General features: G+C 36.3%; 1 protein-coding gene across 1 annotated transcript; it reads left to right on the top strand.

The window, feature by feature from the left end:
* The first annotated feature begins 221 nt into the window (after positions 1-221).
* On the top strand, positions 222-14,194 carry gpn1 (GPN-loop GTPase 1). Its single transcript, XM_079832286.1, has 14 exons — positions 222-431; positions 658-751; positions 2,079-2,118; positions 2,809-2,875; positions 2,977-3,014; positions 3,107-3,185; positions 3,294-3,388; positions 3,806-3,851; positions 4,261-4,407; positions 6,683-6,765; positions 9,632-9,671; positions 9,880-9,970; positions 13,351-13,455; positions 13,561-14,194. Exons 1-14 carry the CDS (start codon positions 246-248, stop codon positions 13,650-13,652), a joined length of 1,203 nt encoding a protein of 400 aa, XP_079688412.1. The 5' UTR covers positions 222-245; the 3' UTR covers positions 13,653-14,194.
* Positions 14,195-16,784: the final 2,590 nt, after the last annotated feature.

Raw genomic sequence — 16,784 nt, 5'->3', positions numbered from 1 at the left:
AAACATAATTCCTCTTGTTTACGACTTTTGTATTTTAGAATGAACTATGATCCAGACATTTTTATGATTCACTCATAAAAAGATTTGTAAATTACTATTTTAAGTCAGTCAGTCAGTCAGTCGCATTTTATAAAATCATATGGATTCTGCTGCCATCTAGTGGCCATAAGTAATAACGAGAGGATGTTTTTCGTCATTTTACGCCAGTAGACATTACTTTACGGCAAGTGTCCAGTAGTAGCAGCATGGCGACTGCAGCAACAGACAGCGGAGATGGAGCTTCATATGAAAGTGATGATAAATGTAAAGATGCTCGAGATGATAAACCGGCACAGAGCCAGGGCTCATCTAACGAACAGAATACAGAATCAAAACCGGTGTGTCTCATAGTTCTAGGCATGGCAGGGTCAGGAAAAACAACTTTTGTGCAGGTAAGACTGACTGACCGTTACACATCAGTGAAATTATAACTAAATTATCTAATTATGTGATATTTACTTAGTTGTATTAAGATTATTGCAGTGTTTTGTATGTCAATTCTGATAAGGAAACTAAATACATCCGGTAAACATTAATTGAATCAATTTAAGATGGATGTTCATATTAACGTAATTAATGAATACTAATATCTATTTATATTATATCTTGTTTTATCAGAGACTCACAGCTTACCTGCACTCCAAGAAAAGTCCTCCATATGTCATCAATCTCGATCCTGCAGTTCATGAGGTCCCTTTTCCAGCCAACATTGGTGTGTCACTGACTGTTACCCGCTGTTATCCCTATTCCAGTTAAACGGTGCTGGTTCTCGTACCGGAGCAGGTGCCGCGGAAACGTATCTCAGAACCGACCCGCGTTCCACCGCCTTGAGAACCGAACGATGTCGTAACCGTACACAACCTGACTATAAATAAAAAGCGCATGGCGGACGTTGTTTACGAGTTTAAAAGCAAACGTAAAAATCCAAACTACTTATTTTAGTCATTTTAATGATCTTACCACTTGCTTTTGCCAGTTTACATGTAATATGTGTGTTAATGTAGCACTATTTACTAAAATAATACAACAAATTTACAATATAAATGAAACGTTACTTTAATGTATGATATTAGTGAATCACATTTTGAGCAAAACAATGTGATTGGAGTTTATGAGTCTTTATTTAACATCCAAAGGCTGTTATGCCAGCACAAGCTGCTTTTGATGTAACTTTAAAGGAGTAGTTCACTTTGAAATGAAAATTAGCCCATGATTTACTCACCCTCAAGCCATCCTAGGTGTATATAGGTGACTTTCTTCTTTCTGATTGACCCAATCGGAGTTATATTAATAAATATCCTGACGCTTCCAAGCTTTGTAATGGCAGTGACGAGGTCCATCAAGTTTGAAGCTCAAAAAGTGCATCCATCCATTATAAAAGTAATCCACACGGCTCCAGGGGGTTAATAAAGGCCTTCTGAATCGAAGCGATGGGGATTTATAAGAAAAATATTCATATTTAAAACTTCTGGCTACTGCCAGACCGCCTTCCGTATTCAACTTGCGCAGAAAGTGTAACGGCCTCTCACAGTTCAAAACGCTTACGCTACGTTCTAGTGATACTAGCCAGTCAAGCTTTTTTTGTAAGTTGAATATGGCGGTCTGGCGGAAGCAATATGGATATTTAGATATTTACATTGAGCTTCAAACTCAATGGACCCCGTCACTGCCATTATAAAGCTTGGAAGCATCAGGATTTTTATTAATATAACTCCTATTGTGTTCAACAGAAAGAAGAAAGTCATATACACCTAAGATGGCTAGAGAGTAGTAAACCATGGGCTAATTTTCATTTTAAAGTGAACTACTCATTTAAGAAGTTATTCAAATTTATACAGCATTTACTTCCAGATTTGCACACAGAATTCCAGATCGGGCACTGGAACCAGCACCGTGTGAAGCAGTGAAATTTCACTCGTGGTTATTTTGCTGATTAAAACACTGGACGCTTTTGTTATGAATAAATATTCGTGGTTGGTTAGCATCTTATTAATTACATTAATGTCAAAGATGAAGTCTGATTGTGTTTTTCCTTACAGATATCAGAGACACTGTCAATTACAAGGAAGTCATGAAACAGTATCCTTTCAGTGAGAAATTATGTGTACCATCATTATCGTGCATATTTTCACCATGCATGGACTGTTATTTGGATTGTTTTACAAAACCTTTAAACCTCACGAAAGATTCTTACAACGGTTCACACAATCCATAATCATGGAAAACTTGAAATATCAGAGAATTGTAAGGTTTTGATTTCCAGGCCTGGAATAGTTAAGTATATTAAAAATCATGGACATTTTCATAGTGATTTTCTCTAGTATATAATGCAGTTATACGTTGCTCTTAAAGTGATAGTTCACCCAAAAATGAAAAATCTATTTGTTTGGGGTTTTTTTTTTACCCACCCTCTAGTTATGTTAAACACAAAAGAAGATAATTTGAAGAATAGGCCAAAACAGTTGACGGTAGCTAATACTCTCCATACTATGGACGTCAATGGGGTCCATCAACTGTTTGGTTAGCCATATTCTTCAAATTATCTTCTTTTGTGTTCAACATAAGAAATTCTTCTTTGGAACAACTTGAGAGTGAGTAAATGATGACAGACTTTTCATTTTTGGGTGAACTGTCGCTTTAATCAGTGCATTCTCTGATTCACAAATGACTGGAAAAATCCAGATACCTAATTCCAATGTCAAAAAGTGTAGTAGTAACCATGGTTTAATTTAATTTCATCTGAGTGGGTTGTCTTTGACTCTAATACAGATATGGTTTAGGTCCAAATGGAGGAATTGTCACGTCTCTGAATCTTTTTGCCACACGATTTGATCAGGTAAGAGCTGCATTTGAAGGATCCAACAGATGTCACTGTTTTACACTTTCCCTTCCCCATACTTCGGTTCTAATTCACCATTTCTGTGTGCCCTCTTTTAGGTCATGAAGTTTATTGAGAAAAAGCAAAGCAATCACCAGTAAGTTGGTGCTCAGTACTCTAGATGTGACGATATCTGTCTTTTTCTCAGTGCTACTATCTTGTGTATGATTTTTTCTTCTGTGTATGTAGGTATGTTTTGATTGACACTCCTGGACAAATAGAGGTGTTCACATGGTCGGCATCTGGAACTATTATAACTGAAGCACTGGTACTTCACTGTCTTTCACGCTTAGTCACTCATGATGTTGCTACTGTTGATTTCTTCCATACAGTATTTGGATATTTTGAGTATAAACACAGTTTTTTTTTTCCCTAGGCCTCTTCTTTTCCCTGTGTGGTTGTTTATGTGATGGACACGTCTCGAAGTGTGAATCCCGTCACCTTCATGTCCAACATGTTGTACGCCTGCAGGTCAGCAGCTCAGACTCATTTGATATATCTTGGTTATGCAATATCTATGGAAGCTTGTTTCCACCACCGAATTAAAAAAAAATAGTGAGTTTATATCTCGCAATTCAGAGTTCATATCTTAAGTCGGAATTGTGAGATATAAACTTCCAATTGCGAGAAATAAACCGGATTTGCTAAATATAAACTTCCAATTTGTGAATAAATAGTCAAAAATTGTGAGATAATTACCTTTTAAAAATGTTTTGGCAGAAACAAGCTTCCATAAATATCTCTGACATTTTAAACTGCAAAAAATTAATATAATGTAAAGCAGAATACTTCAGAGTGCAGTGTACTGCTTACTGGGTTCTCGTGTTATATTCACACTGTATTATACAGTACAATAGATCTTACTGAAATGTCTTGTTTTTTTTCCAGCATTCTCTATAAGACCAAGCTACCATTCATAGTCGCCATGAACAAGGTAAGAAAATTCTGTCATCCTAATCTTTAGTTGTCAATCAATAGGGATTTTTCAATGACAAATATTGATATATATATATATATATATAGCAGGACCACATTATATACATTGTATAATGCATGCAAGCAAATTCGATACATGCCTTATTTCTTAAAGAAAATTATTTTATTCATATTAATTAATACAATTATAAATGTATAAATATTAACAAATATGTTTAATATGTAAATAAATATTGACAGATTTATCCATGTTTGTTATTTACATTTAAATATATTTGTTAATAATAATTGTACTATTTATATTAATGAATACATTTAATATTAATAAAATCACTGTTCAAAAAATGATTATTGGTGGATAACACAATCTCATCTATAATTTTAATTGTTTTTCTTTTCTTTGTCAGACTGACATCATTGATCACAGTTTTGCGGTGGAGTGGATGCAGGACTTTGAGGTGTTCCAGGACGCTTTGAATCAGGAGACGTCTTATGTTAGTAACCTGACCCGCTCTATGAGTCTCGTCCTGGATGAGTTCTACACCAACCTGAGGGTGAGTTTAAAACTCTGGTCCAGTTAAACCGCATTACTATAACGTCTGGATGGAGGGTTTCTTAATGAACCAGGCCAAAATAGTCCACCCTTAATTTTCCATGATATTCTGGAATTAAGTAAATCTGATTGCTTAGGGAAAAAATTAATGGTTAGGTTTCAAAAAGTGATTGTAATTTGAACTGTAAAGGACTGTAAAGATAGCACTAGGGCTATGTTCCCACTGTCAGTCCATTTCTGATGTGTATCCGTTTGGAATCTGATCTAAAATGATTAACTGTCCACATTGTGTATCGCAACTGTTCAGATCCGATTTATGTGTCCCAGGGCTCTACATAGCGACCAGTTCGGGCGCATTTGCGCCTGAAAATTACTGTGTGCGACTGTGAAAAAATATTTAGGCACACCAGTGCGAGTGACCCGATCGATTGTCATGAATAGATTTATAGTACAATTGGAATAAAAACTACAACTGCCAAAGTGCATCAACGCTGACTGAGCAACTGTTACGTTTCGTGCTGCAATCGACTGCTTTTCATGCCTTCTGTCAGCAGAGCAAGTGCAAGCGTTGTGCGACAGACTAAACTTCAAAGATTGTTTACAAGGTGAAACGGGTGTGACACAGCCATGCGCACTTACCAGACACCTCGCACTGATGTTTCTTAGCAGCCAAATCCAAATTAACTAGAAATAACACATTTGGATTATCATAAACAAGGTCGGAAATTAACGGGGGCTTGGGGCAAAAATGCCACCAAAAATGTATTAATAAATAATAATTAAAAAAAAGCCCCTGTATGAGTTCTTGATTTAATCTTTATCAGCTGCAGTCCATAACTTTTCGTGTGGTTAAAAATTACTAGATGCATATATGAGTGAGTACATCATGAATCCATTTGCCAAACCGTGTTTTTATCTTACCCTGAATCACTACGGTACACGTATATTAAGTGTTTATATTCTGACTATTTTATTCCAGTTCGGGTCGCACAGTTGCATTAAACAGTCTATGTAAATGTGTCTAAATGCCACTTCGGATAGAGCTGCTGTGCCACTTCTACAGTGCAAAGATTGATCTTTTGCTGCTGATTTAATTAGATCTAATTGAATTTATTGTTTAAATTAACATTTTAAAAACAACTTTTCTATTTTAATTGAAGAAATTGACAAAAGATGAGGCATACATTTAGTAAGATTAGAAAACATTGCTCTTATAATGGTAAAAATGCCCCTGGACATTAATTTAAAGGGACAAATATCGTCCTGTTATGGGAAAGTGATCATTGGAATGCGTCTTATTGATCAGTACAAGTGCTCCTCAAGAAAAATGTTAGCATAGAGCCCTGTGTCTCATGCCACTCTTTCATTTTCTGGAATATCCACATGGGTTTTTTTATGGCAATGGCAAATGTTGGTAGGCACTAGGCAAACGCCAAAAACAACAGCAACTGCAACATGGAGAGGTTTGAGATACAGATGTTGTCTTATTTAAAATATGACAATGTGTAGCCACCGCACACTGAATATTCTACAGTGGCAGAAACGTAGGAGGCTGGTATGACTGGCTTTATTCCGCGCTGTCGTCTCCGCCGGTTTCAAAGCATGCCTCTGTTGTATTGTCTTTTTCCTTGTTTGGAAATTGTCACACCACCTTGTTTCTGCAATGACTTTAGCATGATTCCAAAAAAAATGTCTGAGGTTTACGTGGCACTAGAAAGTCACATACACCACACACAGTCCTATCAGAGCAGTTCAGACTGCAACGGATTTCCAGAAATGCTTGGAAAATTAGATTTGAAAAAAAAAAAAAAAAAAAGTCATCTTATAATTTACGTTGTACCATGGTCTGTCTGACTCTGAATACTCAATTCTGACTGGTTGGAAGGTGTGCAGTAAAACCGTTTAATGCACAGGTAGTTCCAAGTCAGTTGAATCACTGTTCTATATTAATGTGCTGTTTTCATTGAAGCACCTTCCAGTCAAATATTTCGCCGCAAACATAATAGCTTATAATAGCTTTAAAGGGATAGTTCATGCAAAAATGAAAATTTCCCCATGATTTACTCACTCTCAAGCCATCCTAGGTGTATATGACATTCTTCTTTCAGACGAATACAGTGTCCTGGCAAAGCCAAAGACACTGGCTCTCTCACTGTCTGAAATGTATTGTTGGGCTTTAAGGTGACAATTGCAATCACACTTTTGTGACCTTTAGTTTTTTCCTCTCAGTCCAGTGCTTATGCAGGAACGTTAGAGCCTTTCTTTGTGTCCTGTAGGTTGTTGGTGTGTCTGCAGTCACAGGTTCTGGGCTTGATGAACTGTTCGTACAGGTTGCAGATGCTGCTAAAGAGTATGAAACGTACGTATCCCAACACTGTATAATTGTGAAATTCAAACTTAAGCTCACTATACTATATATAGAACCTCAGTGGCTTTAGTTTGTTTACCAGTGTTGTTATTGTAAACACAAACTAAAAATAGTTTAAATCTATTAAAATAAAGCCAAAATAAAATGTAAGTTCTATATGAAAAAAAATATGGAAAGGTTGAAGTACTAAAGTAACTAAAAATGCTAAACAGAATTATTTAATGATGCAATATGTTAGATTTTTGCATTAAAATGTCCACTAACCACTAAGAACAATGTTATATATTTTGTTGACTTGTCTTCTTACATTATCCCAAATGACAATTTTAACCATTTTAACCAGTTACACAGCCTGTGTAATTAGCCAAGTTTCCATCAACATTTTCCACATAAGTGAATATGTTAAAAATATTGCGCAATTTGCTGTCTCCAGCCTGTTTCCATCCAATCGTCCTTTTACCGATAAAATGGTGTGTGTAATGACGTCATCCATTAAAAAAAACGCATTGTCGCATAACTTTTGTTGTATTGCAAAAAAAATACAAAAAAAGTTGTCCTCAAGTCGTTTCCATACATTATTTCGCATTTATCGCAAATTATATCGTATCTTTCGTGTCCCTAATATTTGTAAAATGCAAAGAGTAATAAGAAGATTGAAATTTACTTCCTATTTTCAGAATAATAGGCCTATTACTAAATGATGAAAAATTAATCACAAGATCATGGTCTGACAGGACTACATTATAACTGTCTTTGACAAATTCTCATGGGAATTATCGCTGATCTTTTTTTTTTCTCTGAGACAGATGCAGCCTTAACCTAAACTTTTTATTTGTGTAACCTATATTTAATTATTATTTTTTAAAGTCTAGCTTAACTGTCTAGTCTTTAGTTTAGTCTTAACAATTGTAAAATTTTTGGATTCAACCGTTTTTTTATATATATTTTTAGATAAAATAATTTTACATATTAATAAATTGTATTTATAAAATTATTTTATTAACAAGTGAATGTTTGTGATTTTCATTTGTCAAGTAGCCAGATCCTGCCCATGAAATTGTATTTATTCAGATACAGACGCAATATGTTGTATATTTTATCTTTCTTTTTGTCGGCATTAGAAACTCTAAAAGCCTTCCTTTTCAAAGTGCTATATTTTGCTCATCCATTTTCAAACAAAACTTTATTATATATTATTAAATTGTAGGCCCTATACATAAAATATGTTTTATTAGCAAGTGTCATTGTTTTTTTTACTTCATTATAAACTCTGTTTAGATCAATACTTGATCAAGCAGAAACTTCTTTTTCTGAAGTTTTTCTGATTATTCTGAAGTTTTATTAGATTGTAAAAAAAGATTAAATTACAAAAATAAGGATGAATGATGTTTGAGAGGTAACGCATCTTATTCTTAGCAATAGTAATAAAATAATTTAATATACAATTTAATAATATGACTATAGATTTAGTGCGCCTTTGAACTACAGAGAAAATATGCTTTAAAAGGAGCAATGCCACGTGCGGATGCTGTATATAATAGGCTAATTCTGTCATGTGATACCACATTTATTTGCATTAAAGCCCTTTTTCTCAACAAAAAGTGTTTCCAAACTAGTTTTCACGACATTTGAAGTATCGACTTAGAATTTATGCGCTAAAGTTAAACGGAAAAATTGTGTCGACATTTGCAAAAAAATGAACGATAATTGGCATTTCCATCAGCTATATCAGTAAACATTTTTGATGCACTAAACCTTTTTTCGCAAAAAAAATCCTAGGATAGAAACCTGGCTATTGTCGCCTATTAATCAGCTGTCTGTAGAAACCATGGAAACAATGCGCTTCCTGAAATAGAAGTAGTTGTTGTAGCGTCAAAGCATACGACCTCTGCTCGTGTCTAGCAAGCCACAGTTGTTTGTTTTGAACACGACTACTCCCATTATTCCAAGCTCCATCACTGCATCATCCAGCTACATCTTTGTTATTGTTTTGAGCGACCTCTAGCAATGAAACTTGTATACTGTGCCTTTAAATATAAACTTACATTACATTAAATATAAAATTACAAAAGCACAAGAGTCCAGCACTCTGTAAAGTCTCCTCCAGCACATCCCAAAGACTTTGGACTGTAAATGATTCTTCATGCTCCCTCGCGACCGTTCTTTCACAATTTGAGCCTGATGAATCTTGATATCGTCATCCTGGAATATGACCATGATGTGTGTTCCTACATGGTTGTTTAAGAAACTCCATCAATGAGGGTTAGGAGAACTGTTGCTAAACATATAACATGCTAGAAACTTAATAACCACTGCAATAGTGATCCAGTCATAGACTCTAAGCCTTTGCCTATTTAAATCCAAACAGCTACTTTTTTTTTTGGTCGGGCAGTATACGTACACACACACACACACACACACACACACATATATATATATATATATATATATATATATTTACAAACTTTTATGTTACATGCACTGTGTGCATTTTATGTGAAAGCACTCATTAAAATCTTTTGCAAATCATTTGTTTAGAATATTGAATTCTTTTTACAACTGTATATGGTTAGAAACATAGAATGCCCAAGCGCAGAAACATCTTCAGCTGGATTGGATGTAATGGTCAAAAGTAAAAGACATATTTTAATAACAAAAAAAACCCTGTATTATTCCAAAGAGATGAGGGGAAAAAATTGACTGAAGTAGCTGTGCAGCTTATCAGAATTAGAAGGGAGTCCATCAGTGATCTCGTTTTAATGTGAATTATAATATGTTTAAGGACAAAATAGACATACATTGAAAGATGAATGAATACTTTTCTGCAAACAGTTGATGTGTTTTACTGTCTTTACAGCGAATATCGCCCCGAATATGAACGTCTGCACAGACAACTGGTGAGTAATCGCTGGTGTGGGCTGATGTACTAGTCATGAACCAACTGGCAATGTCTTGCAAAGATCCTTCCATCTCTGATTAAACTACAAATTTATGCGTGTTTTTTCTATTTGAAAGGCAAATAAAAATTGCACTGGCATGTCCCCCTTTGGTTCCACGAGAAAAGGTCAAGTCTGACTGTTATTAATTCTTTCATCTCGTACTCAGGCTGAAGCTCAGAGTCAGAAGCAACAGGAGCAGTTGGAACGCCTTCAGAAAGACATGGGAGCAGTTCCCATGGAAACTGCAGCTTCTGCCGGTACATTCATTAAGAACAGTCACGTCTCTGTTCATTCAAAAAAAAAAAAAAAAGATATATGGAAGCCAATAATCAACTATAAACTCTTCAAATATAATGAAAGGTCCGGTCTTTAGATGAGAACAAAACAACGACTGTGCCCTGAATAGTAATCTGTGAAATATGTTTTTTAAATTTGTTTCGAAAAGAGTGTGAGGTGAGATGTGTGGTAAACACTACTGTTCAAAACTTTGGAGTCAGTAAGATAAGTCTCTTCTGCTCACCAAGGATGCATTTATTTGCTCAAAAGGACGTGTAAAAACAGTAATATTGTGAAATATTATTACAATTCAAAATCATTTTCTATTTAATTTTTTTCTTTTAAATGTAATTTATTCCTGTGATGTCAAAGCTGAATTTTCAGCATCATTACTCCAGTCTTCAGTGTCAGTGAAAACAAATATAGGTCCTTGAAAGTGCTTGAATTAAATTTGAAAAAAAAATTGTTTAGTGCATTTATTTCAAAAATTGTCCTACAGTATATGCGCTATCAAAGACAGATCGAAACGTTGCTTATGTTCGGGGGGTGGAGGGGTAGCGGGGAAATAAAACTTGAACCGATGGAGAGCAGTACATACACTTGTTGAAAATGAAAAGTTGTGATTTTCTAGACCGATATGCTAGGAACTATACTCTTATTCCTACGTAATAATCAAAGAACTTTGCTGCCGTACCATTGGTGCAGCGGAGCAATGATGTTACGCAGTGCCTGAAAGTAGGCTAACTTCCGTCAACATAACCACAGTGACAACCTGCTTGCACAGAGAGCGTGCTGGGGACTATTTTCAGGTGCTGCGTAATATCATTGCGCTCTGCACTCATGGTACGACTCAAAGTTCCTTGATTATTACGCAGGAATGAGAGTATAGTTCCTAGCCATATCGGTCTAGAAAATCACAACTTTTCATTTGCCGTTGGCCTTAGTACACAATGTAACTATACACATCACAACATGTAAATAGGAAAATGTTGGCATTATTTTGTCACTTCGTCCCCTTGGAATTATAAGGTTCTATCTGCGTTCTGAGCAGTTTTGAGATATTGAGCTTCAAAGTTTTTGCATTACATATAGGAAAATGTATATGGGGAACAAGTTTCTTTCAAACATGAAAATAACAGGGACCCTAAATGTATTCTAAATATACAATATCAAAATCCTCTCAAAATTGTAAATGGGGATTTTTGGAATGGGTCAAATGCAGATAGAACCTTCTAATTCTAAAAAAACACTTTTCGCTTAGAATTATAAGGTTATATCTGCCAAACCATTATTTGAACATTAAATATAAAAAATAATGTTGTAACAATGTCTCAACATGTGTTGGATTGTAAAATTGTATCCTTTCTTATGACATTTATTTCATATTTTTAGCACTTCCATGTATTTAGGACATTTCAAATTAAGCTAGGCAGGTCTAAATATTTTGTCCAGTGCAGATGTAAATTTTTGGTACCAATTTGGTGGGTAATTAAACACATTATTGCAGAAATTGTTCATCTTTCTTTTGTTTAGACAGAAAGCAGCTACTGTAATACATCTGAGCAGGATTTTATTCCACCTAAAATGGGCCAGGTAAAATGTCTTTCTCTCTAGATATCAGTATGGCTGAAATAACATGCTAACGTTTATTGTTGTAATTAAGCCCCATCAATTAAAATTTTTACTATTTGACCTTTAAGGCTTAATATTGTAAAAATTAAGACATTTTAAGACTTTAAAAACTGCAAGAAAACAGACATGCTTCAGCAAATTAATTCATAAAGTTTAATAATCATTGAAAAATGATTCACTGACTATATGTGATGCCTGGAATTCGGGCTGCTGTCCTTGACAAGATCGTCAATAAAATTGTCGATCTTGAGGTTTCTTAAAAACTTTGCATTGTGTGCCATAATCCTCACAGATATTGTGTGTCTGCGATCTTTCCTGTCAAGGAAAAAGCCGGCGACACAACCTATAAAGTTGATCCTGATTGGTCCTCTTCTGTGCATTCGAAGTGCTGATTGGCTCACGCAGATAGAACCTTATAGAGCCAAGTCAGAGTTCGACTTTGTAGATAGAACCTTTTTGTTTTTCAATAAAAATTCCCAAAATGTACACAACTTTAAAAAAAAACATCACATAATGTAAATAAGTTGTCACAGAATAAGAATATGTGAATAACTCAATTTTGACAAAAACGTCAGATAGAACCTTATAATTCCAAGGGGACGACTTATTGAGCAGTAGGCTAGCTCGAGCCATTTACCTCCAGTCTTTGTGCTAAACTAGGCTAGTGGTGGGTGCGTTAAACAGAGTTGAGACACAACCAGGCTCGGAGATGAGAATGTATGGACTTATCTAACTCTGGGGAATACAGTAAATAAGCTAAAGTCCCAAAAAGTCAGCGTGTTCCTTTAAGTAGCCTACTTTAAGAGGTATTTCGTGATGCTACATATGCTGGGTTATGAATCTGATAGGTGCTTGAAATAAAATAAATGGTGCTTGAAAAAGTTCTTGAAAGTCCTTGAATCTGGTGTTCATGAAAGAGTGGGAACCCTGTAAAAGTATACTATGTAAAAATTTTTCAGTAAAATATCCAAAAACCAGTAGGCCAGTGTAAATCGTGAGAAATTGCTATTTTAACCAAGGAACCGGGACGTGTGAGGGAGTCGCCTGTCGATTGCGTCATATCTGCGTTACCCTCGGTTTTTTTATTTTTGCAGAAACGCTTTACTCTCACTGCAGTGTGAACAAGTGTCATAGCAGCCGCAGATCAAACGCACAGAGTAACGTCATAACTTCATTTTCAACACACTCAGGCGTATCTAATATGATAAAAAGAGCTGCGTTACCTCATACTCATGACCGGAAAAGCGGAAGTGGCGCCGGCGACTGTGTCATAATCAAAAGTCCAGCTGCTCGCGAGGCGTGTGTTGCGTTCATCACATTAACAATCGCTCCAGCGGCCTTGCTCAGCTCCCACAACACTCGGTCCTGCTCTGCTTCATACTAAAGTAACGTTAATAATCCCATCCATGAACATGATTTCTGCCCGAGTCCTATCCCGATTCTTTTCCACCGGCTGTGAGGTGAAGACCACATGTCCCAAGATTCTGTGCTCAAACGTGGCGTCATCAAACTACGCCCTTGTTTTGAACAGGTGACCTCTAGTAGACGGAGAAGTTACATAGTGTACCTTTAATATCTCTAAACATATCTTACTGACTTCAAAACTTTTGAATGACAGTGTATCATTTGTCTGCATTCAGCTGGTCTTTGAGGGTGATCCTTCATTAGCTTTGTTTAATAAAATAATCGATGTGCCTTTTGTACATCTGGTTATTTTATTCTTTAACAGCCCCAGATCTCGGTGGTGGGCCGAGTGACCTCATCTTTAACCGTGGCAACCCAGATGAAGCGGAGGAAGACGAAGACAGCGATACTGATGATATCGATCACACAGGTGAGAAGGATACTTCAAATGGCCCTTAAAGATCCATAATCGCCATCACACTCTGTAACACCCTTGTTTATGGTGTCACTTTTTCCCCCTTGATTCTTTTAACAGTCACAGAAGAAAGTAAAGAGGCCGGCGCTTTCGGGACCTTTCTGAAGGAAAGAAGAGAAGTGGTGCAGGTGCGCAACAGGAAGTCAAAGTGAAGGCAGGGAATGTATGTATACTGTTCGGTCACACATTTGAGTTTGACCCCTGAACTTTGACGTGTTCGCTGTCTTAACTTTGGAAGACTCCAAAATAGATTTTGGACCGTTTTCAATAATTCTGCTACAGCTGTAGTTGCCTGCAAGTCCTGATGCCGATGAATTTTCATTCATTGAAAATATCAGCAAGCCTGCACTGAGATTTCAGAATTGCAAATTAGTAATTTTGTATTAGAACGTAAAAACAGTTGCATCACGCACAGGTCAAGAACTGCATTAGTTCAAAACCAAACAGCAGCATATTTTGGAGTTGGCTATCTTGTCTCCACTGAGCATGTTATTGCACACAGAAAATAATGTGTGGTTATTCTTTTGCATAATATATTTATGTACATTCTACAATTTTATTTGTCTGTTAATAAAAGCTCTGTTTTCTTAACAACCTGGAACAGAAGACAAAACCTGAAGCTTTTCGGAATGAACTCCCATACCTATAATGTTTGTGTTTCTATTATGGTAAATAAAATATTTTTATACATACAGTATACAAAATCGGCCTTGCTGGAAACTTTCTTACTTTGTCTTATTATAATGCTGTTTTATGAAGCGTTCAGCATGATCGTATTGAATAGAGCCAAGCGTGAGCTGAGATGGAAGGTGGGCAGTAGTGGTTTTGCTGCCATATGGCAGAGGGATCCAGTGGGTGTAGTGAGACTGTGGGACACAAAATCACGCTGTTTCACGAATTATGTTTCTTGTAGACCTTCACATGTGTGGAATACCACTCTACAAGACTTTCAGCTTTCAATCCCTTTGAATGTGAGTATTAGAGTGGTAATAGAGATTCACCTTTTGGAGGAAGCGAAACATTTATTTCCTGTCCTTCATTTACAGTATAGGTGTTTTAATTTAAGTCTTCATTAATTTCATACTGAAATTGCATGCAACTGTAGAATTTGCTAGGCACTTGCTTTTGTGGGTGTGTGTTTCTGTGTTTCTAGCATGTTGTATGTTTGGCAACAATTCTTCCAGTGTGTAGCTTTTCATTTCTTAAACAGCCATGTAGGAAGACACTTTGGGCCCTATCTTGCACCCAGCGCAATTGACTTTGTACACCGACGCATGTGTCATTCCTATTTTGCACCCGCGCAAAGCGCGCTTTTCCCTCCACAGAAGCACGTCGCTAAACTAGTGAATGCACTTGCGCTCCCTGGGCGGGTCAGCGCAAAAAAGGAGGCGTGTTCCGGCGCAAACAATCCCTGGTGCTATTTTGCTGTTCCATTAAACAATTGCGCCACTGACCAGAAAAAACCTAGTCTAAAGTCAGTGGCGCGTTGCGCGTTGTTCATTATGCTATTTTAAGGGCGCATGCTTGACCATAATGTATAGCGTGCACAACGCGCATAAACTTTGCTCATGTAATCTACACAGATGCAACAGTTATTTTTGCAAATCATAAATTGTTACACTAAAAAAATATTAACACATGAGATGACGGAAATCATTGTGGTGTGCCACGAAGATGTGAAAAAATAGGCATAAATCTAGCTTACAAATGATTCAGGCTAATTGTAATAATTAAGGATAAGACCTGTTTGTCCAATAGTGGCAAGACATATATGTATATAAGGACATCTGACAAATTGGTTTGTCCGTCAAGAACCAGGAACAAAAATCGACTGAAAAACTGAAAAAACTGAAAGACTGAAAAAAAAAAAAAGACTGTGAAATCACCTTTACCATAATGTACAACATTACAACTTCACTTCTCTGTCTTTCACTGCTCTTACAAGAACATCAGTCTCCTCGGCTGTGAACCGCTCCTGGCGTGCGCCTGGTAAATACGCCATAATAATAGCAATCCATAATGGAACTTGCGCACCTGCTTTTAAAGGGAATGTTGGATGACGCTCGGATTGGTTTATTCACGTTACGCCCAAACCACACCTATGAATAATGAAGCTACTTCAGACCAACCCATTTTAGATTTGCGCCGGGCGCAAGAGCCATTTATCCCGCCGGGAAAATAGCAACAGCGCCGAGACCCGCCCACAAAGTTACTTGCGCTTCGCGTTTTGACACTTGCGTTTCAGATCGTTAAAATAGGGCCCATTGTGGCCATATTACAGGATGACAATGTCAAGATTCATCAGGCTCAAACTGAAAGAATGGTTGTGAGGGAGCATGAAGAATAATTTTCACATATGAATTGTCACACAAGCACTTGACAGAGTGCTGGACTCTTGCATTGTCAATACATGATCTTGACCAAACATTAATGCGCTTGATGAAAATAAATGTTGTGATGATATTTCCATCAAGAGGTGCATCAATTTTTGGTCAAGATGCAATGCAAGAGTCCAGCACTCTGTCAAGTCTCCTCCAGCACATCCCAAAGACTTTCAATGAATTTAAGGTCTGGACTCAGAGGTGCCAAAAATTATTCCCAACCGTTCCATCAGAATATGAGCCTGATGAATCTTGAAATTGTCATCCTTGAATATGGCTATGATGTGTCTCCCTACATGGTTGAAAAGCTTCACACTCCATCTTTTAGGGTTAGAAGAACAGTTGCCAAACATATAACATGCTAGAAACTTAATAATCACTGCAATAATGATCCAATCATTGACTCTTAAGCATTTGCCAATTTAAATACAAACAGCGACTTCTTTTTTTTTAGCCGGGCAATGAATATTTGAATTGCATATACAATTTCCATCTGTTTGGATTACACAGTTTTAACATAAACTGATGCATGTGTCAGTCATGCATAAACTAAAAAAAAAATCATGGTTCAGTTTAAATATTTGCATCTATTTGATTTTATGTAAATAATCATTTTTAAAATGCATTTATTCAAATAGCTTAATCAGCATAAATTTGTTTGCAAATTTTTTTTTGTTTACAGAAATCTTACATGTTCTTACCAGTTTTGTTTATATACGACTGACAAATATGCAGCAATTAAGCTTATTAGTTTGTTTGTTGAACATCATTGTTCCAAATTGATGTTTTATGTGAAATTCAAATACATATATCATAAATTTGGGCCTTACATTTTTTGCTGGATGGGTAGTTGGGAGGATGGTTCGATCGATCACTATACAGACACTGTATACAGCAAATCCA

The sequence above is a fragment of the Gobio gobio genome, assembly GCF_949357685.1.
Source record: "Gobio gobio genome assembly, chromosome: 13".
NCBI lineage: Eukaryota > Metazoa > Chordata > Actinopteri > Cypriniformes > Gobionidae > Gobio > Gobio gobio.
This window is presented reverse-complemented; position numbering and strand designations above follow the sequence as displayed.